A 22,133-nucleotide genomic window follows, 5' to 3' on the forward strand; every position below is an offset into this window, starting at 1 on the left:
GTAAGAGACCAGACGGCATGTCTTTATTCCCTTGGAAGATGGGGAGGCCTTTAGTATGGGACGCAACCTGCGTCGATACTCTTGCGCCATCCCATCTTCCAAGTTCTGCGTGCTGTGCTGCTGCTGCCGCTGCGGCCGCGGAGAACCTCAAGCGGCGGAAATATAGTGGCCTTGCCGGCAACTATATTTTCGAACCGTTTGGGGTTGAAACCCTCGGGTCGTGGGGTCCGAATGCGCACACCCTATTTAAAGATCTATCTAGGCGTCTGGTTGACGCTTCTCGTGACCAAAAGGCTGGCTATTACCTCGGACAAAGGATCAGCATGGCCATCCAACGAGGTAATGCTGCCAGCCTCTTGGGCACGCTCCCAGTTGACAGCGATGGGGATGAATTTTTTGACGCCTTTTAGATATAAGTAGTGTATATATGTATATATATTTTTTTAATTGTTTTACTAGGATAGTTTTTCTTTTTTGTGTTGTAAATATCTATGTACATAACTATGTAAATAAACAATTTGTTTATTATTTGACCATGTCTATTAAGACGATTTTTCACAACACTTTGTCGTTGTGTTATGAATCAGTTCTTCAAAAGGATTAAAAGTCTGTCAAATAGGTAATTACATCATACCTATGAAAATCCTGCTCTGGGAGTAGGTACAGCCAATATCTACTTAAAGTTCTCCTATCATTCGAGTGCTTGGACACATAAAGCTACAGAAACACAAGGACAATAAATCAATATAAATCAATTTAAGCAAATTGTAACCCTTCCATCTTAATAAGGCCCCAAAAATGTTTCGTGACCAATTTTCGTCACAATGTTTCGGACGCGGGTGCCCGTATAAACGGTCCTTTGTGTCCAGTATGATCAGTTCTCGCGACACACTAATGAACAGACTGATGACAGCAGGCCCGCCGTAAGCGGGCGTGCAGCGCGTGCACAGCACGCGGGCGGCACGTCCTAGGGGGCGGCAAATCTAGCGAGTTATCACGTAATATTTAAAAAATACAATATCTTTTTACTAATGATTTGATTTCAATATTTCCGAACACAGCAATAGCGCTAAGAATATTACTTACACTGCCGGTTTCAGTTAGGTAGGTACATCTGTTGAAAGGACATTTTCAAAATTAAAGATTCTTAACCAATGGCGTAGCGTGCGGCAAATGCTATTTAGGGGGCGGCAAAATAAAACCAATAAAATTTCAGAAAAAGCCGCCCTAGCTTTGGTCGTCTCCTATCAATTTTGACTGTTTCACCCTTTGCATACTCAAAAAAATTCGCGCTCGCTGCGCTCGCGGCTCCATGTCAGATACCGCATTTTATCTTTTTTTAATTGTTGAGGCATTCAATTCCGAAAAAACATTTTTCGCGCACGTCCTTTTTATGATATGTTTACTTCATGAAATCTCTAAGGAAAAAATCGCGCTCGCTTCGCTCGCGGCTTTTGCGCTTCACTTCTGTGCATATCTTACTTTTTGACGTTAATTTACAGTGGTTTTTATTTGTTTTGTGTCCTTAGACTAAAAAATTTTCGCGCTCGCTCCGCTCGCGCTTCCTTACATATAGAATGTGTCTTATAAGTTGACTTTTCAACGGGAAACCCACCAAATAACATATTTTACTGACTTTAAACATTGTTATAGATATTTAAGTGCGTTAGTTTAAGTTAATCACAATCTTTCAATACAAAGGGGGGCCACTTGGGTAATGATTGCACTGCATTGATGCCCTAAGCAATTGCTTAGTTTGCTTATGTGCTAACCCAGGACTGCTTAGGTTACCTACTTTGAACATTTCAAGTAAATAAAAAATTATGTGTAATGTATGTTATGTATTGCAATAGTTATTTATCCAAAAGTAGGTGGGTTTTCTGCAATCAGAGCGGTGCATGTGCATATTTTTTTCTGTTGGACTGTAAGATGGATATGAATGGGCGGGGGAGGGGGTGGTCCGGACCCCCTGGATCCGCCCCTTATATATTTTTTGACAAAACGTATGTAGTCGTAGGGCGGCATAATCAGTTTTGCACGCGGGCGAACAAACAGCTAGCGGCGGGCCTGGATGACAGTAACGTTTCAATCGATGGGCAATGTTCACAATATTCGCGCATTCTGGAAATAATGTGAACGGAGAATGCGATGGGATGATTTCATGTACCTATGTATTTGATGTGGGATTCCGGGACTGACGGCAACATTCGCAGCGGAAACAATAATAAGTATTAATGGATTTGCAGATAATGCATAGGTATTTATTTCTGTAGTAGGAGATCAAGCTTATTCGAGAAATTTAGTCAAATAAGTACTTTATCTGTTTTTATTTTTGCGTTAAGAATGTTAATTTCTTTACTCCTTTCTATATTTTTACTCTGCAGGCAGGTTTAGGCATAATGTAAAGGGAGGACATCTGGCAACGTCGGTGGCACGAAAATTAAAATAAACCTTTACAAGAAAATTTCAATTTCATACTTTAATATCTTAGCTATGATGATCTAACTCAGGCCAGACTACGTTGGATAATGGTCATGTCGTCAAGGGCGGATCCAGCTTCGGCGCCAGGGGGGGGTCACACGGCTGCGGGTTGTTCGAAAGAGGTACCGCGGCCCTAGCACATAAGGCCTACGACGGAACACGACGGCTTTTAGTCAGTAAGAGTCTGACACTCCCTCACCGCTGCTAACCCACAGCGGGAGGGGTCATTTGATGATTTTTTACGTCGTTAAAAAAAAGGGGGTCACACAGTCGTGGTCAAGTCACAAAAAATATTATATTGTAGCGTATACTTCTTTTAATATTAAAAGTAGTAGTATAAATACAATAAGCGCGATCGTAGCGAGCTCGAATTTTTTACGAATGTTAAGAAAGTAGATTCATGTAGAAAATGGCCCGAGGAGAGTGAGCGCAATTTCTCGTATTTATACTACACACACGTGCTAAACAAAAAAGCGCGAGCGAAGCGAGCGCCAAAATTTTTGTTCAGGTCGAGGACTAAGTTTAAAAAAGTGTTTTTATGTAGAAAATGATCCGAGCTGAGCGAACGCGATTTCTTGGACATAATCACAGATGCGGAATTGAAAAAAGCGCGAGCGAAGCGAGCGCGAAAATTTTTATTCAGTTCGAGGACTAAAAGTAGATGAAAACGCTTTCTTGCTGTATAATAATACAGCACAAATACAAGAAAGCGCGATCATAGCAAGCGCGAAAATTTTTTCAGGTTCAAGACTAAACGTTTGAAACGTACGCAGAAAAGGGCGCGTACGTTTTTTATTGCAGCAACAGTAACACATTTTCTGTGAAAACTTCAATTGTCTTACTATTGGTAAGGGTTCATGAGATCAGGGCCGTCTCTAGCTCATGTAGCGCCTGGGTGCAATCATCACCCAAGCGCCACCTATGTATCTATTGAAAGATTTTGAGTAGTACAAATTGATCGAAGTAGGTACTTTACAAGGAATATAAATAAGAACGTCCGAACGAAAGTCACTTTTTTGATAGGTAAAGGTCTTAAAAAAATGATTTCAAATCATTGTAGGCTCAAACTGTTGGCCAGTTGTAAGTTATGACGGTCGAGACAGGACAACGTAACAATTGTAAAAATTAGCGCGAGCGAAGCGAGCGCGCAAATTTTTTAATTTTGGGACACGAAATTCTTCAGCAAAACTACTCTACCTGTAACTATGTAGGTATCTACCTATTCACTCGGAATAAAAAATATCTTATACTTATAACAAAAACATAAAACATCGTGTTTAACCATTTCAATTATTGGTCCTCTTAGGTCCTGAACCTGGCCCAGGGGGGGGTCATGACCTTGTGACCTACCCCCTGGATCCGCCGTTGCATGTCGTCCCTGGGCACACTATTTACTGGTTCTATATTTTCACATATACTTACATTTCAACTTTTACCTAATTTTACTGAAAACAAACCAAAATATAATGTAATCAGGGAAAGGCGGTTTATTCGCAAATATGGAGAGTGGGTTAAAATGAGTGATGTTCGTGGCATTGAGCACACAACAACGATCGGGCTCGCCGAAATACTCACCATTGTTCAAATTTAACATCATAATGTGTTCCGCACTATCTTATATCAGAACATAATGCAATTAACCCGCAAATTTACTCAATAAAACAATAGTGGCTTTGTTTATATAATGATACAACTACGTTTTGTTGTATAATCTTTAAGTATTTTTAACATCTGGCCTTTTTATGTGAGATAATATTTTATGAATGAATAGTGTGCGAAGGTTGTAATGGAGGTGTAATAATTGCATGAGAAATGTTTCGGTGTGTGCATCGATAAGATCAATGCATCTTAGGGAAGCCGTATTCAGCTGCCGGCACAAGGAGTACCGTTCATTGTCTGAATGGGGTATGTATTGCACGCATTGAGTGGCAAGCTTTACATAATTGAAGCTACAAGTGAATTAAGCCTTGTGCCAATTAACCACGACAGCCTACTTGCAGCAATCCATGGGCTTCGGGTATCTACTTGAACGAGAAGCTTTGAATTACCATTCAGGCATTACAATACCTACGTTGAATTGCAGCGTGAATCGTCCTCTTCAATAATTGCACAATGTAGTTCACCTAAATAGCAAACAAAATTGTTATCTATATATATAAAAGAAAGTCGTGTTAGTTACTTCACTTATAACTCAAGAACGGCTGAACCGATTTAGCTGAAAACTGGTAGGGAGGTAGTTTAGAGCCAGGAGAAGGACATAGGATAGTTTTTATTACAAAAAACATACAGCGCCATCTATTGTTCAAACCAAAAATCTGCCGGATGCTACTATTCCACGCGAACGAAGTCGCAGGCAAAAGCTAGTATTTAATATTTGCTGTATCATTCGCTACCCTGGGAAATGCAATTTCACTTTGTGAAAAACTAGAAGGCAAATTTTTATTACCTCGACAAAAATGAATACCTAACTTTCTGACCAATAACAATTAAGTTCATCACCTGAAAATAATAGGTTCATAGGAACATTTTTAAGGATTCAGCCTTTGAGATGCAAAATTCTGATAACCATGTGGCGAAAGATGCTTCACCATCATAGTCTTAACATCAAACTTTTGAAATTGTTTGTTATCGAGTCTTCTCAAAGTTTCAAGAAAAACCAGAAAATATTGTAATATTACATAACATTTATTTCATTGGTTCCGCAAAACTAAAATCTAAAAACCTAAAACGAACTTAATTTAATTACCTAAACAACAACAAAACACATAGCATCAGTGGGTAGGTACAGACAACAAGCTCTCAATATTCTTACGATCTACGACAACAATACTACACAATCAGTTTAAAGCTTAGACTCTATAAATAACGTGATCAGGACTGTACTGTGAACTTATGACGGGCCTAGAAACAATCGCATCGCTATCTCACAGTTTTCGCATGGCAATTCAAAATGTATAAACAAATTATTACCTAAGTGAGAAGCCGTGATGTGATTGTTCCTTTGCTCCGGCCAGCTCGCTATCCTGTACGACGCGGCGACGCCTGTGGTAGCTGTTTGCAGTCTTCACTTTTATATGGCATTATAACGCTTCTAGAAAGCTTTTTCCAATCCGATTTCCGGATTTTATATTTATTCCACATAAAAAGCGTTTAATTTATATAGGGATACTAATTTATTTGGGAAATAGCCATGACTGCTGTGACTTTGGCTCCTGTTTCTGAGGTGCCTGTTGTCGTGGCTCTCTTGTCTGCGGCGCTTGTTGCACGGCTATTGATTTCTTGCTCTCTGCTGTATTGTTGTCGATGCTATCGCTCCTGTCCCAGCCGTGGGACTCGTGATGGTGCTCGTGATGATCTGGTGACGGGAACCATTCAGAAATCCATACAGGCCTCCAGATTTTCTTCACACCTGGCACCCAGATTTCCTTCCATGCAGGTACCCAGATTTGTTTCCATGCCTCCTTCCATTCCAATTTCTTGTCGGGCACCCAAATCAATTTCTTGGAAGGCTTCCAGATTTGCTGCCAAGCTTCCTTCCACACCAACTTCTTGTCGTCGACCCATATTTGCTTTTTCTCATTTTTCCAAATTTGCTTCCACTCATCCTTCCATACAAGTTTCTTGTCAGGGATCCAGATTTGTTTCTTAGCTGGCTTCCAGTATTTCTTCCAAATTGGTTTCCAAACTAACTTTTTCTTCCACAAATCGTGAGACGTGTATTCCCAACCATCGTGATCTTTTCCTAGATATTTTTCTCCAGGGATACCGACTTTAACCCATTCGGGAATCCAGACTTTCTTCCAAGCAGGAACTTGTATTTCTTTCCAGCCGGGCACGACGATATCCTTATACACCGGAACTGTAATTTTCTTCCAATCGGGTACTTTAATGTCTTTCCAAGCAGGGACCTTTATTGGTTTCCATTCGGGCTTGTAGATCTTTTTCCAGTCGGGGACTTTAATTTCCTTCCAAACGGGTTTCTTAGTGGGTATCCACACAGGCTTCCAGATCTTTTTCCAGGATGGCTTCCAGATTTGCTTCTTGGCGGGCTTCCAAATTTTCTTCCATCCAGGTTTCCAGATGAGTTTCTTCTTCCAGTAGCCGGGGTCGTGGTGGTCGTGATGGTCGTGGTGTTCGTGGTGCTCCTCGTGGTGCTCCTCGACGTGATGCTCCTCGTGTATGGCGTGGTGATCGTGAACGTCATGGTCGCCGAAGTCGTGGTGCTCGTGGTGATCGTCGTGGTGGTCGATCACCTCGTGGTGGTCGTCGTGAGCGTGCAAGTCATCGTGATCTTGGAACGGATTGACGAGGTCAAGCGGAGGCGCGGGGTAGTCGTACCCGACACGCTTCTGAGCATTTTGCTGTACACTCTGCTCCACCTGTTGCTGTGTTTGTTGATTTTGTGGTATTAATGCCTTTCCCGAAACTAGAGCGATTTGTAAAATTACCGCTAGGGTAATCTGAAACAAAGAAAAACTTTGCTGTAGTTAGATGAATATAAATTAACGCATAGCTTCTGTTAACGCACAGCTTATTAACTAAGTGGAAGGCTATAAAAGAATTGTCGCATAGCTAGTTACAAGAGAAGTGGTCTTTATTTCGGAGAATCATATCTTATATTAACAATTAAAACATCTGAGATGTTCATTACAATGAACCCTTTGTTTGGAAAAATAAACGAATTCGGACCATAAATAAAATATTTACGTAATGTCGTTCATGTGATTCACAAAAGGAAAGTGAGTATCAGTGAAGTTGTTGATGTGAGGCGGGGTGGGTGGGGGCTATTAGAACTAGCTCCGGCTAATTCGCAGGTCGAGCGGATCTACGAGTAGGAAGCGAAGGTTCAACGAGCCGCTACTAGTGTGAGCATCATGTAGGTACAGGCTTTCTAGAATGCTTATTGCTACCGGAAAATCAAGTAGGTATTGAGAAAACTCGCAAAAACAAAAGTCTGCCTTGTCTCATTACCTCGCATAAGAACAATATATACGATATCGTTAATGATATGCCAATTTAGGACACTCGTTGTTTGTTAAACCTGTTTAAAAAATTACAACCCGGATCCATCAAGTTCAATAGTTATGTAAGCAATCGATGTTTTGAGAGCACTAAAGTGTGCCATGTATGGACTACAGCTACTAGGTCATTCCGAAATGCAACGCATGTGGGATTATGTAACATGTACTTAATTAAACTTTTACAAAGAACTATAACAAATCAATTAAAGGACTAATAAAATTATAGTAGCATACGTCACAATTAACGACAATATTTTTTTTGGAAAAATAAGTAATTTGCGCATCCGACACCCACACGAGATGCCAAATTAATTTAGCGTGTTCGATCGAAATAAGTTTACGTAAAGGACAGTGAAAATAACTTTAGAAAGTTTTTATGTACATCTGGTGCATTAGCATAGTTCACACATACGGTCATGCAGCTAACTAATATATTTGGACGACATTATGCAATAGTTATACAAGATATTGCGGTGACAATCGGCGTCGCCGTCCGGTGATAGCGATCACGTCTGCCCAAGACTTTGACAACAAACAGTAGTTTTCCACCAGCGTTAGAAATTATCACGACCTCTTCATTAGAATTAATTTGTTTAATTTTCTAATTATGTAAAATTGTTATGTTGAATCATTAAAATGTCACATGGTTCGTTCCGCTCAATAAAAGCAGAGATGTCTCAAGATTTAAAATACAAGGTACTTATACATGTTAGAAAGATGAGAGCTTTGTGCTTTCCCACATAAAACGAGTGCGAAGGCGGAAATGTTGAGCATAACATAAAGCTTTAACATATTCGTTGTTTCCGTATTTGAACGAGAAATTATGTAACGGCGATTATTTTAAGCGCCACTTATTTCAACGAGGCTCGTATAGGCACTTTTATAATCGCGGAATTACGAAAAGGATCGCAGATCGTGACCCGCCTAAAGCGCTCAAAACGGAAGAACGCATTATGCAACCCGGTCGAGTTCATCGTCATTATTGCAATGTTCTAGAGAGATTTGCCATTATAGTGGGTAATAAAATAACAATAGCGAGAGGTTGCGTTCAGAATTGAAAAAATCTCGGCACCGATAAAAAGTCGGAGCTATTGTCACGATCAGTGACAACGAGACGGATGCATTGATGAATGTCGCGTACACCCACCGATAACTAGGTTTCACTCATCGCCTAGTGCATCTTCAATTGTTAGTACTTTTCTACCATTATTATCAGAATTGTTATCTGAAACTTGTTCGCGGTCCGCGACAAAAGTTTCAACAAAGTTTGCGCGGCAAAATATACAAACGTAATGTTTGTCAATTATCACTTGAGTCTATAATTAGTGTTGATACAAGTAAATATAGCGTATTGTGACTGGTAAATATTTATCTTTACTACTGGTCGGCAAGTTCACAAAGTAAACTTAGGAGTAGTAGGTAAGTTGTCTGTATGAAACTAATTAACCCGACCAGTTTTACTTCCACTGGAAGCGTGAATAACTTATAATTAGACATTAATGAACTTTGAAAAACTTTGTCACTGCAACTCAACTCGAATAATTATGAGGTAGGAGACAGTTTCGCTTATTGATTTTAGTAATTAATTAACACTGCGAATGTAAACTTTGAAAGATTGTTTGGCATTAAAATTAAGTGATTTAAAAAAATATAAGAAACTGCAGCCCTTAAAGTTAACACGAGCACTTTTTTCAAAAAACGTATTTTTGAACACTTAATAATGAACAAACAAACAATTGACGGTATTGAAATTCCCGAAGATATTTGAATGATTGAACACTGACCACTTGGCTCCAGGTCCCTCTCATGATGAGGCGGGGAACGGCTGTTCCACTAGCTAGGTCGCCGGAACTGTTATTACTCTATTAGTTCACCTTGAGGTTGTCTTTATATAAGGCGAGGTGCACCCCATGAGCGGCGGTGGGGCGCGGCGCGCGCTCACTTTCACTGCTACCCCGCCGGCCGCGCCGCTACCCGCCGCGCCGCCAGCGCCGGGGTGCGTGGGATGCGCCCGCCGTCCTCACTAAAACCTACCACCACATTATATACACTAAATCCTTTTATGTCGATTAAAAATAATGAGATGGATTGTCGCCCATTCAATGTTATTATAAATCATTGTTGTCCAAATAATACAATATTGAAGCCTTTGTGTCCTTTGTGAGCAGGCGACAGTTTTCATTTTGTTGTAGGTACGTGAATCATGAAAACATTATCATTTACGGAAAAGTGTAAAGAGGATCTCGTAAGGCCGATTACACTGCATTCAACTGAGAGTGCGATATTGTGATACTTTAATGATACGTATGACATCATTCACTGCATGAAAGCTTCAGTATTCATGCTCGTTATTTATTTTCAATAAAGTGTTTTTATAGACTTACCCCCTTACTTATAAAATCTCTAATCACCTTCTAAGCAACATTTCAACTAATCACTACTTAAAGTCTTAAGTAGTGATTAAATGTTAGTTAAGACATGCTTATGCAACGTTTATAAGTAAGAATTTTCTTAAACAGCCCTTAAGTATTACTTATATTTAATTCACGTTTATAAGTAAGGGGGTTAATTGGTAAAGAGAACTGTGCTTTTATATTTTCGAATGCGACCGCTTTCCTTTGTTTGTAAAGGAAATAATGTCAATTTAAATAATTTAAACAAAAATCACTGAAAGAGACAAAATAAAACGTTTGATAAGGGTCCAGAAATCGGTCACAAAATAAATGCATTGAAGACCGAGAAGAGAATTCTGTTCCTTTAGACATTGCAGCTCAAAAACAGTTATTTTTTTTACATTATTTCAACCCCATTTACGCCAATCACAAGACTTTATGACCATTCTTCAGCTACAATTCATTGGCCATGATATATGAAAGGTGGAACTTATCCAGCTGAAAGTGATAAATTCCATGCGAAATTATCCAATATCACTGATTGACCTGGGATTACGCTATGCCTATTAGTGATTTATGCCGGGGAATTCGACCCTATGAGAACAGATTACTAATAGTTTCTACGTATTCAAGCTCGCCCATAATTCAGCAGAATATAGTCGGTTTAAGGTTTTGTGTTCCCATTTGTACCAATATTGTTCTGTTGTACCTCTACCTATCTTAAAATCCAACTGACCATTGGGAGACTTGTGTCTCTACCTTCATCATCATCATCATCATCTCAGCCATAGGACGTCCACTGCTGAACATAGGCCTCCCCCTTTGATCTCCACAGATACCTGTTGGAAGCGACCTGCATCCAGCGTCTTCCGGCGACCTTTATAAGGTCGTCTGTCCACCTCGTTGGTGGACGTCTCTACCTTAACTTTGTTTAAAGTACTTTTGTGTCTAGCAGCAGTTAGTTTTTGATTCCTCGCGCAAAAATAGGAGACTTATTATAATTTTGACTTCTATGTGACTGTGTGGCACTTCTTCTTCCTGAAGAGTCGATGGCAACAGAATTTGAATGGACGCTCCATATTTTGTCAAAACTACAACATTGTCAGTGGCGGCATGAAAATTATGTACCTAGATCCTTCTCTGAGCAGGGGCGCATTAGGGTGCATTGGGCAGCACAACACAGAAGTTGCAATCAAACGAAATTTTTGTTAAAAATTAAATTTTTGTGAACTAACCTTTGCACCCGGATAAAAAGTAATCTATAGCCCTGACATAATTTATTTGAACCGATTCATCCAACAATCAAACTCTTTAATATATAACATTAGTATACATGTAGTGAACGTGTAGTTCATGTAAGTGTGTAGGTATAGAACACGCTGGCAACGGTAAAAGAAACCTCGAATATGTCGAGACAACAATAACACCTAGACATAATCATGATTATAACTTTTCAAAACTCTCGGTGCCTGAAAGATTGGCATGTCGGTGATAATTTTTAAGATTTCCCTCGGAGAATAAACAGTGTCACTAAGAATTTGAACGATGACTCTCATATTTCTAGAGAAATAATTTAATAAGGTATAGTAAAGAATACCATTACCTATTATAATTTATACGCTTAGCTGGGTTGCAGGGTACATACTTATCCCACAATTTCTTGAAATTTCATAAAAGCCGACAACAATGATAAGTAGCGCAACCATCTCGAGAGTCCTCATTATTTCAGTACGTACACACGTATAATATCATATACAATACAAACCTACCTACATAAAAACCTTTAAAAATAAACTGAACAAAGAGATTAAGTTAAGCGTCTGTTTACACAACAGTATAAAATGTGACTTTTCTACGAATAACATTAAACCATACACTCTGTGTATTGTGATAAAATAAAATTCCATTTTCCATTCACGTGCAATGTGAAGCCATAGTTTAAAAATGTTGAAATGGGAGCAAGGGAAAAATTCAAAACTTATAACGCACTTCCATAGGTTTCACAAGGACTTGCGGAACTGTGTCATTAGGTTTAGAATTGCACCGCTTTAGACTGACTCCTTGACGTCATTAACGCTTAGAGGAGTTCAGTGAAAATTGCTACCAAAATGAAAATTCGACCAAAATTTTATTCTTCATGCACATTTGTTCGCGAACAATTTATGTGCTCACGTCGAGCGAGTCCAGCTGTCAGCATTGCGTTCGCGCCAAAAGGTTTTTTTTTCTTACAAACAAAATGGGAATAAGATAATTCAACAGATAAAATGGGAAGGCCTTTGCCTTCCCTTTGTCTCCACACCTGTCAATCTTTTGATAGTTCCCACCAAGGGTTATAGGCCATAAGGGTTGTAGGCGTCCAGATCTTCCCGCCATCTTTCCGGGGCCGACCTCGTCTGCCGTGCCCGTCTTATATTATCCACTGGATAACAATATTGGCCCCCCTGTCTGGATAAAAAAGTTGCATTTTATAAATAATCGCAAGAAATTAGTTACTGTTTTCTAGAGCGAGTAGACTTGAGGAAACATTTGTGTGTCACTGCCGCAGGCCGGTGGATAATTCTTAGGAGGTGAAACGTCAAAGGAGTATTGAAAACTTCGTACAACCACAACTGTATATAGCTGCGCATACTCGAAGCTCATTGTTTTTCCCTCTCAAAGTCAAATGTTTTTATTTCGAATCTATCGGCCAAGGAAGGCTCCTATGAAACGTCACACTAGTTGCACGGTTCCAAAAAGTTGGTCTCATTTAGAAGAACTCGAAAATAATTTGGTTAGTATTCATAATGATGTGGAATTTGATAATGAACGGACCACACAGACGGACTATTGATATTTTATATTTTGGATTTATAATTATAACTTATGGTTCTGTAATTATCCATGTGGTCGTTCGAATGCAGTGCAAATTAATGTTTTGCTAAATAACATTCCATTATTTAGGTCGTCATCTATCTACCTGGTAACATTACAGTGAAAATTCATTTTAGATCAACCTCACTGAATATTGTACTTATTCTGATTTAATAATGACCAATGACCGCAAGACCAATAGTTTTCATGGTTCCTCGATATTTTTTTAATAAAGACCGAAGTTTAAGTAATTACCTACGTAAGAAAACTTACTTAGGCTCTTGTTCAGTGCTCAATAAGTTTGAACCTGAGACCGCCTTTTTTCTAGCTCGTTGTGAGAGGAGAGTTAAGCCGTAACGTGGCCAACTTAAGTAAGGACTGCCCCACATACGTCATAGAGTATCTAATACTTTTTTACACAACCCCAGCAGAAAAGTTTTTAGCAGTAAGTAATTTTAGGTTCTTTCTTAGTGAGTTTTGTTACAGCCTTTTTTTATCATCCCACTGCTGGGCACAGGCCTCCTCTCACAAGAAGAAGGATTGAGCATTAATCACCACGCATGCTCAATGCGGGTTGGTGTTTTCAGACTATACAGTCCAGGTTTCCTCAAGATGTTTTCCTTCACCTTTTTACCAGCCATTGGTGTCCAAGATATACTTAGAAAGTACATACAAACTTAGAAAAGTTGCATTGGTACTTGCCTGACCTGGAATCGAACCCACACCCACATACTCGAGACGTTGGGCCTTTACCCACTGGGCTACCCCGACTTTTCTTAGTGAATGAATAATTTAATTTATTTTAACGCAATACGCAAGGAGTTTTCATCTATAAGTGACAGTCACACACGCCAATATCGTTTTGGACTCGAAAAATGTTGACGTTGTTGATGAACCAATAAATAAATCCTCACTAGACATTAATCATAAATCATCTGAATATTTGGTTTTCGGTCTATCAACTATGAGTACTTAACTTTTTATATCAATAAATAAAACAGTTAAATAACCTGTAGGCACAATAATTTAAGTAGGATATTTATTACGTACACAACCTGTTCAAACAGAATTATTATAAATCTCTCGAATGGGTGATTGCACAATTAAACCACTTTTTAAATCGAGAGGTAAATACGGATCATGTGAATAAATGAACGGCCGACTGCCGAGTTGCTGACGAGAACAAGTATTTTCGTACTAAGCAGAGTCAAGTAGAGGCTGTTATTGAAAATAACTAGCTCCAGTCCGCGCTTTCAGCCGCGTCGCAAAGGAACTCTATCCCACACGTGGATGAAAAATAGCATAATACATTCATTAAAATTCATCAAGTGGTTTTTGCGTGCAAGTGGAACAAAAATCCATTCAGACATACTTTCGCGTTTATAATATTAGTAAAATACTTATAATTGAACTTTAGAATAAAATCTAAATAGAATTTGCTTGAAATGTAATTCTTCAGAAATCCAGTCTTTTAATTATGATTATTGGTCATAATTCTAAAGATGAAAGGTACCGCGTCGCATCTCCATCGTCATTTAGACTTTCACCGAATGCCCTGACCGTTTCCAACTTTAACAGTTCTCAACAAGTTCTAGCTTCCATCAGTTACGTCCTAACTAACCAATCAATTATATTACTGACCGGAATTCAGTTAACAACTTCGTTTTGGACGAATCAATCAATCATGATTGCTTTGACTATGGAGTCCGCACGCACCGTGCCTACCGCAGGTCGCATACAGCAAATCAATCCCGGTATTTCATTCAGCCTGAATAGAACCTCATTTGTTCAACTGGATTAGCACTCGTACCAATAATTTTAACATCGGTAAAAATACGAGTGGTGCATCTATAGAACACTTGAATAATACTTGTCTGTGAATAGTATTTGAATGTAAATAAAATTCAATTTAAAATCATGAGGGTTTTCATGAAATTGATTTCGATGAAAAACAATTACAGCTCATAATAATACAGGCCAACAAAAAAATGTTTCTCACGACTTATCATTATTTTCGTTCCTTTCTCGAAATTATCCAGATTTACTTAACTCATACTAGCCGTTCCCGCGGCTTTATCCGCGTCCTTGTTTTATCAAATCAAGGACTGCAGTCGAATGCAAAGGTTGGAATTAATTTGTTTTTTTTGGTTATGAGTCAATCCTAGGAAAAAGAAATATGACGACCACGTCGAGCTTGTCCGCCCCATGATATTGAATCATTTTTCCGCAGATATTTTTGTGTCCAAAATAAGACTAAAGGCATGTGGGGACGTTTTTGATAAAGTAAAGTTTTTGGGAATTTCCCAATTCCCCTTTGTGCTGGGCCACGTTTTTATTTCACGTCTGTTTTCTTGGAAATTGGAGTCTGCATCAAAGGTACAGTTAATTAAAATTGGCACGATCCTATATGTGATACATGTTCGGCTGCTACCTCCGGTTTTACGGGCGTCCTGTGAAAATGACATCACTAAACTGGATAAAATGTCTATAAGTAGGCACCTTTTTTTGGTAGGAAATAATTTGACAAATATTGAAATTGTTCCTGAGATTAGTGCGTTCAAGAAAACTGCTGACTCTTGTCATTTAAAACATTAACCTTACCTAGAGTTATCCTTAGGTACAGTTGGTACCAAATTTCATATAGATAAGTATAATAGACGAAACATACATATGTATGTAGATATAATATATGGTAGCGTAGGTAAGTAAGGTACAATTTCAGTCGGTTTCTAGGAAAATTAACCGCTACTGCAACCATCTGGATCCTTTGAACTACTGTAATTAAATAACCAATGTACTTCTTTGTAATATTCACACATACTTATAAATCCATATAAATAAAATATCTTACTGAATAAAAAAAATCTAGGTATTCCTACATGTGAGTATGAACACAATATTCTTTGCCTATCAATAAATGTTGATATATTATAAAACTTTTCAGTACAGTTTTGTACTTAATTAGCGGTCTCCCAGTAATTGGCAATCATTTTTGTTGTGCAATTTTATAATAACTAGCTGTTTTCCCGCAGTTACACTTCTTCTCGTACCCGAAACTCGGAAATACCTCTAGATAGTGTAGAAACCGTGTAAATTCGGCTTTGTAGTTTCGGATCCTTTACAAACAAACGAAGAAACAAAAAAGCTTTGCTATATTATTTAGTATAGATATACAGGACGGTATTCATTTATCCAGTGGCTAAATAGGTTAGCAACCTTTACTTACGAACTCACTGGGTTCTCTTTCAAAATAAAGAATCGAGACTCTATCTACTTAATGCATTTACATTTGTGCCATGCACATCTTTTTTGACTGAAAATGTACCAGAATGTTTCAGATACCGAGAAAAACACATACGGAAAGTTTTCGCGTTAATACATAATTTGGAAAATGTATATGTAAGTAGGTACTCGTACTACGGAAAACTATTGGCGATTTTCTTCATTTCATTGAAATGTAAATTAAATAATTACCTACCCAGAATATTTTGTTTATTTACTTTCAGAACCTTATTTTCTCGGAATTAATACTCGTAGGTAATATTTGAAAGCTTTATGTCCAAGTCTCTTCATGTAAATCTTGAGTAATCAGCTATCCATCTCCGCTTAGTTTGCCTATTCCAACATTGCTAGAAGGCTGGGTACCTACATAATGATTATGATATTTATCACACACTTTGTGTGATCCATGTGCTCATTATTTTGCGCGTAGCTAAGTATAAACAATAGCTTCAGCCGTAAAAAACGGAAATGTCAGACTGAATGCCATTGCAAATTATTAGCTATATAAATATAAAAGTATTCGGTATATTCGAAACCAGCTGAAAAAGAATCAAGCCTAAGGGCAATATTTTGACGAGTAGGTAATCGAATACAGACAGAATTTCATGACGCGAGAAAATTGATAAACTGAAAATTATATTATTGATTAAATCATACCCAGTTTGCAAACTGATTTTTGGCAGCAATTTATTTCACACCGAATTTTCGTCAAAATCACGTAAATTGACGTTGAAACTGCAAATTACTACTTTTCCGAAATTAATCTCACGGACAAATTCGTATGTATTCTGGAAACTAATACGCGCACTGCCCAAGAGAAAATTATCCTGCATCCAAATAACGAATGGGTGAAAATGAAAAACATGTTCCCCGTGCAGATTAAAATCTTCACCAATCCTATCCGCCAGACAAACGGATTACTCTTGCATTTATGATTTGCAAGCGTATTTAAAACATGTTAATGAATTATTATAATACAGTGCAACCTTAATATAACGTGGGTAAGTACCTTATTTTATTTATTTTATTGAAATATTTACATTATTAAAGTCAATGACATACACTCAATATCCATCTTATTATTACCTAAATTAAGTACCTACTTCCTCGATTTTACTTTTCGTCCATCCCTTCCCTTGGACTGCCCTTTAAAAGCCAGTCTACTACTGTAAAGAAGACACATTATTTTTTATTGTTTGTTTGGTAATTTAAATATTTCAGTAGAGTAGGCACAGCGAATAGTAGTAAGTAGTAGCGTACTAGAGACCTATATCAGGCTATGTTAGATCTTGCAAGGCGGTTTATATAACTATTTAGAAATCTGTGTAAGGGTTGAAAAAAAATACAAACCACACAATAATATGGAGCGGGAAAAGACGAAGCTCAGGAAAAATAAGCGCCTTCCCTACTTACTTGGCACGTATCACTATAGATAACACAGATTGGGCGACAACATAACCTTGTAAATATACTAATCCTAAGTTACCTATTTATGTATGATGGCTGATGCAGATAATGCACTGTAATTATTATTAAAAAAAAACTGAATTATAAATTACGAATTATCTATTAATCTTAATTCTACTACTTCTACTAATCTAATCTGCCAAGGATAACAAAGTATGCAAAAATTAGGGGAGACTGGCCAACGTTGACCAAGTCCTTTTTTATTCATTACTTACCTCTTTGTTCCTTGCATAAATATTTTTTATAATATTTGTACCTAGAAACGAAATTCTAAAAGTGGACTTCCAAAATTGAAAACAAACTTAATATAAATAGACATGAATGAAAAATACTTCGTTCTATTGTTGATAAAAATAGAATCTGAGAAAATAAAATCACAAAAACGCTTTTTAGTCCTTGCGCTGTCAATTTATAAAACGTTGGTTCTGAAACAATAGACCGGAGCAAATTGTATTTCATAGCTTTTTACCCGACTGGCGAGAGGGGTTATGCTTTTCTGGCGTATCTGATTTATAGTTTCGAGTAAGGTCAGGTTAGTTAGCTACCAGATACGCGTAAGTAAACCAGTGTGTCACACTCATTGTAATTCGCCGGCCGTTATGTGCTGACGTGTTATGTACTATTGTGTTATGTAATCAAGTATTATAACTTCATGTATAATATTATGAGCTATCCATATCCACGTGGTGTAACCAACAAATTGGGAGATTATGCAAAATGCAAGCAACAGGAGTTTCACCGGTCTGGCTACAAGGCTACAGGCGTACAGTACTTACCCAGGTGTAAATTAATGTAAAACACCGTAATTTTTATATAACATGTGCATGTCTTGTTATCTCACAATGAGTTAGCGCTTTATCTGTTTACGGGAATACCGCTGCTTCATAACTATGTGCATTGTCTGCAAAAACGACTGTAGTCTTGGATTTTTACTTCAATACACAGAGAGCTCTACGTTACCCATAACATTGTAATAATAGCTTTTACAAGCGGCCCTTTGGTATTTATTCGAAATGGAGTCGTGTTGTTTTCCACTCACGAGTGTGACAAGTTTTCGACGGGTTCTGCAGCAGGAAGTGTTTGGTGAACAGGAACTGGGGCCGGGCTATCAAAGCGCGCGCGGGACACGCGTGTCTTACACTGCGCGACTTCTAGCGTTTAAGATTTGCAAAAAATATATTGCTCGAAATACCTACCTACTGCAACAAAATGAGTTTGCCCTTATGACGACAATAGATATTAACGCTATACATCAATTCAGAAAAAGGTGACTTTATGCTGTAAAAAATGTGATTACTCGGTCATAAAGCAGGCTTTCCCACGAAATAATATAACAAGCAATTGATAAGACACTGAGACCGTAATTGTAGCTATTAAAATATCGTGTGTACCACGAGCCTTACAAACACGGAACTCACGGAAGAGGTTCCCCAGCAAAACGGGTCGAATGACTTTCTCAGAACGACCGCGTCCTACCGCAGTACCGCACTACACCCACCTCATACGCCTTAAGCGAAGTGTAGCGCTCTGTTACGCAACACCGGATAACGCATATGTAGTGCGTATTTAACGTGCTTGGTTAATTGTTTTATTTTTAGCAAATAACCTAGAGTTGAAGTTTTTCAGCTTCTCACCGTCTCACAAGCTTCTAGCCTTGCTCCAATAGTGCTATATGACTATGACACTTGAAATACAAGCAATTTATATAGCTCATAACCAGACCCGTAAACAATTAATAAGCACAAATTCGTGCATTTTTTAAATGGGCTACCAAATCTGAAGCTAGAGTTTTCATCAAAAAATATTACTTACTTCAGAAATGCTGAAATAGAACTTGTTGTTTAGGGTCCGCTTGATAAAAAATACGAGAAAAATAAATGGAACCGTCGAATACTTTTTCAACTACGTTGTAACTTTATTTCGAGCTGATTTTGGCAATTTAACTTTGCAACAGCAAGCGGTTTAACTTACTTTCTATATTATATCAAAACAACGTGTTCGTTTCATCAACAGTGTTTCTTTTAATTTAATGTTATGAATGAACGTACTGTTTTACAGTAAGAAGAAATTATATTGCATGATTACTTATTACGTCTCATATCCCGTAATCGTTTTCATCCAAACACTAAATTAATGCTAAAAAAAAAACGAGTTGTCCGAGTGTTTCCAAACCGGTTCTTATCAAGTTCAATGAACTTAATGGCAAGCCGGTTTTGAGTAGCAGATCACACTCTAAGCAAATTATACAAGCTAGCAGTGAGTGAAAATGAGTACGCATTATGCACACTCAATATTTGGTCGCGCGCGCCAGAGCATGCGCTTACTAATCTGTGTACGTGCACGATTCACGAGCTGCCGTGTTCTCCACGCAATTATGTCGACCGCACTCATCACTTGTCACGTCAGCCAGCCGCCCGTTTTGCTTGACATGTCGCTCGTCCTCTGTATCTATCGCAACGTATCATCCAACAAATGTAATTGAGTGGCCACGTCAACGTTCGATTGTGTACGATTTTATTTATATAATCATGTCGTGCCGTCACATACAACGTGCACCTATGATGACACACTTGTTGATCGATTGAGACATGACCCTAGCCTGTTTATGGGGATTGAGGGCAGGTCTTTTTGGTTAGCGCCCAGATCTTACATTAGATACCTTTGCAATTTTATTTGGTTTTTCTCTTACGTACGTGGAAGCTGCGTTGTTGTTGTCGTCACACATGATATTATATAAAAATTGCGATATTATGTTATGTAGGCCGTATTCGTAAATCGACCAATAGTCATATTGACTCATTCCCGGATACTCAAATCAAAAGTGGGCCTGAGTATTGTAGCAATATAAAGAAAGATTTAGTATGTTATTGCCGGGTGACCTCCTCCTTGTTTCGGAAGAAATGACAAATTGGGAGTAAGTGCTATGATTTACACATCATTGGCAGTTTCGGCTAATGCGACACCTCGACACGTCGTGTTGCTGGGTTCTACTCCGCTGCACCCGATTAGATTGAAAGCCTACTCCAATTTAAAGTTAACAAGAGCTAAGCAGTTGACAAATGATGAGAAATAAAATTGACAAAATTTTCATACTTTTATTATCTATTAACTCCTGATGGTCCTGCAGAAAAACATACTTATTTTGGAAACTACTTGTATCTACCTTCTATGAAAACGTAAACGTGTGTTGGGCATTTTGGCAAGGTGGTGGATTTCACCAAAGTTTAAGCTAACATGAAATATAACTTCTAGTATTTGAGAAGCACACAACATTGTTAATCTGCACTGTTCTGGCTCAGCAATTAAGATTATCTTGAAGTTATCCCTCAGTTTATTCGGTATAGAACAACTTTAATTTAAAGCTTTATACCAACCTGTAAATATGAGTATACCTACGTACCTTAATCATTTTGCAGAAACAATATCCAATATCTTTTTCCCAGAAATTAAATGATATATATTAAATATGCTTTATTGACAAGAAAGCAAAATAATAAAAGAAACTCACTGTTAATTAAAACAAAATTTTATTGAAACTCACGTAAAACAATACGATTGTTTCATTTTTAAAATCTTTATAATAATGACGCATGTTCTTTTGTATTTATTATTTACTTTTAATAATGTTATTGGACTGAATTGTTCCATTTTACCCTATCTTCCCCTTTATAAATACACCGTGCGCTCTTGAAATTATCTTCCGGAGAATAAATACTATACGAACTTAAAATAAAATGTCTAGGAAAAATAAAACAATAGGAACCAAATTGCCGGTTTAATTACAAAGATTTTTGATAGTACCTATACCTAGTATCATGAGTACCGGCAGTTCAATTAAGAAAACCCGCACATTGTCTGTGGGCCGACAGTTTGTTCGGGCTCATATATCAGTATGGAGATGAATGGAGGTGAGCAGAAAACAACGACCAGTTACCTATTGGGCCGGTGACAGACCGAGACGTTAGACTTTGATTGAACTCTTCTTGCCAAAAACTTGGCTTTTCTTACCAAAAACATCTTACCATCGGGCCATCCGTTTAGTCTGTAGTGTGGGGAAGCTCCAAGGCTCTAAGTATTCTTAAAACTAAAAAAAAATCTTCGCACTACTTATTTGACACATTTTACAATCTATAATTATAACAAATTTTTATATCAAACAATATTTAAGGTTCTTCCAACCTACAGACAGACATGTGTTGCTGGGGAGTTTGTTGCGCCACTTCTTCTTCCCAGCAATAACACATAGGAAATGGTGAAGGGTGGGCGTTTTGGGAGCTGTCTTATGTAAATTCCTGACGTTCAAAAAGTGCTGTCTTGCAGCCAAGTTTGAATAAATGATTTTTGATTTTGATTTTATGAGTCTTACTCAACTCAAGTAAATTACTATTATGTTTTGTAAATACAAGTAAAATATTATGTATGAGTATAAGACGGAAGATTATGTAAGCATTTACCCTACTATTCGTTACGCAAAATAAAATAACTGCCTTACCACCTGTTAACGAGACCAAACAACACAGCATGCGTACCCAATTACTCATGTATTAAGAGTAACATTACATACAAACATTAATTTATATAATGTGTGTATGTACTCGTTTATAGTTGTGTACAAAAGCGTCGCTCTTGTGACCACGGG

The 22,133-nt window shown here is 38.0% G+C and overlaps 1 protein-coding gene across 1 annotated transcript; it reads right to left on the reverse strand.

Annotated features, from left to right (window-relative positions):
* Positions 1-5,145: 5,145 nt before the first annotated feature.
* LOC110377825 (uncharacterized) lies at positions 5,146-9,360 on the reverse strand. Its single transcript, XM_021336851.3, has 2 exons — positions 9,287-9,360; positions 5,146-6,941 (listed from the first exon to the last, which is right to left on the reverse strand). Exons 1-2 carry the CDS (start codon positions 9,308-9,310, stop codon positions 5,655-5,657), a joined length of 1,311 nt encoding a protein of 436 aa, XP_021192526.1. The 5' UTR covers positions 9,311-9,360; the 3' UTR covers positions 5,146-5,654.
* Positions 9,361-22,133: the final 12,773 nt, after the last annotated feature.

Source organism: Helicoverpa armigera, chromosome 1, assembly GCF_030705265.1.
Source record: "Helicoverpa armigera isolate CAAS_96S chromosome 1, ASM3070526v1, whole genome shotgun sequence".
Classification (NCBI taxonomy): Eukaryota; Metazoa; Arthropoda; class Insecta; order Lepidoptera; family Noctuidae; genus Helicoverpa; species Helicoverpa armigera.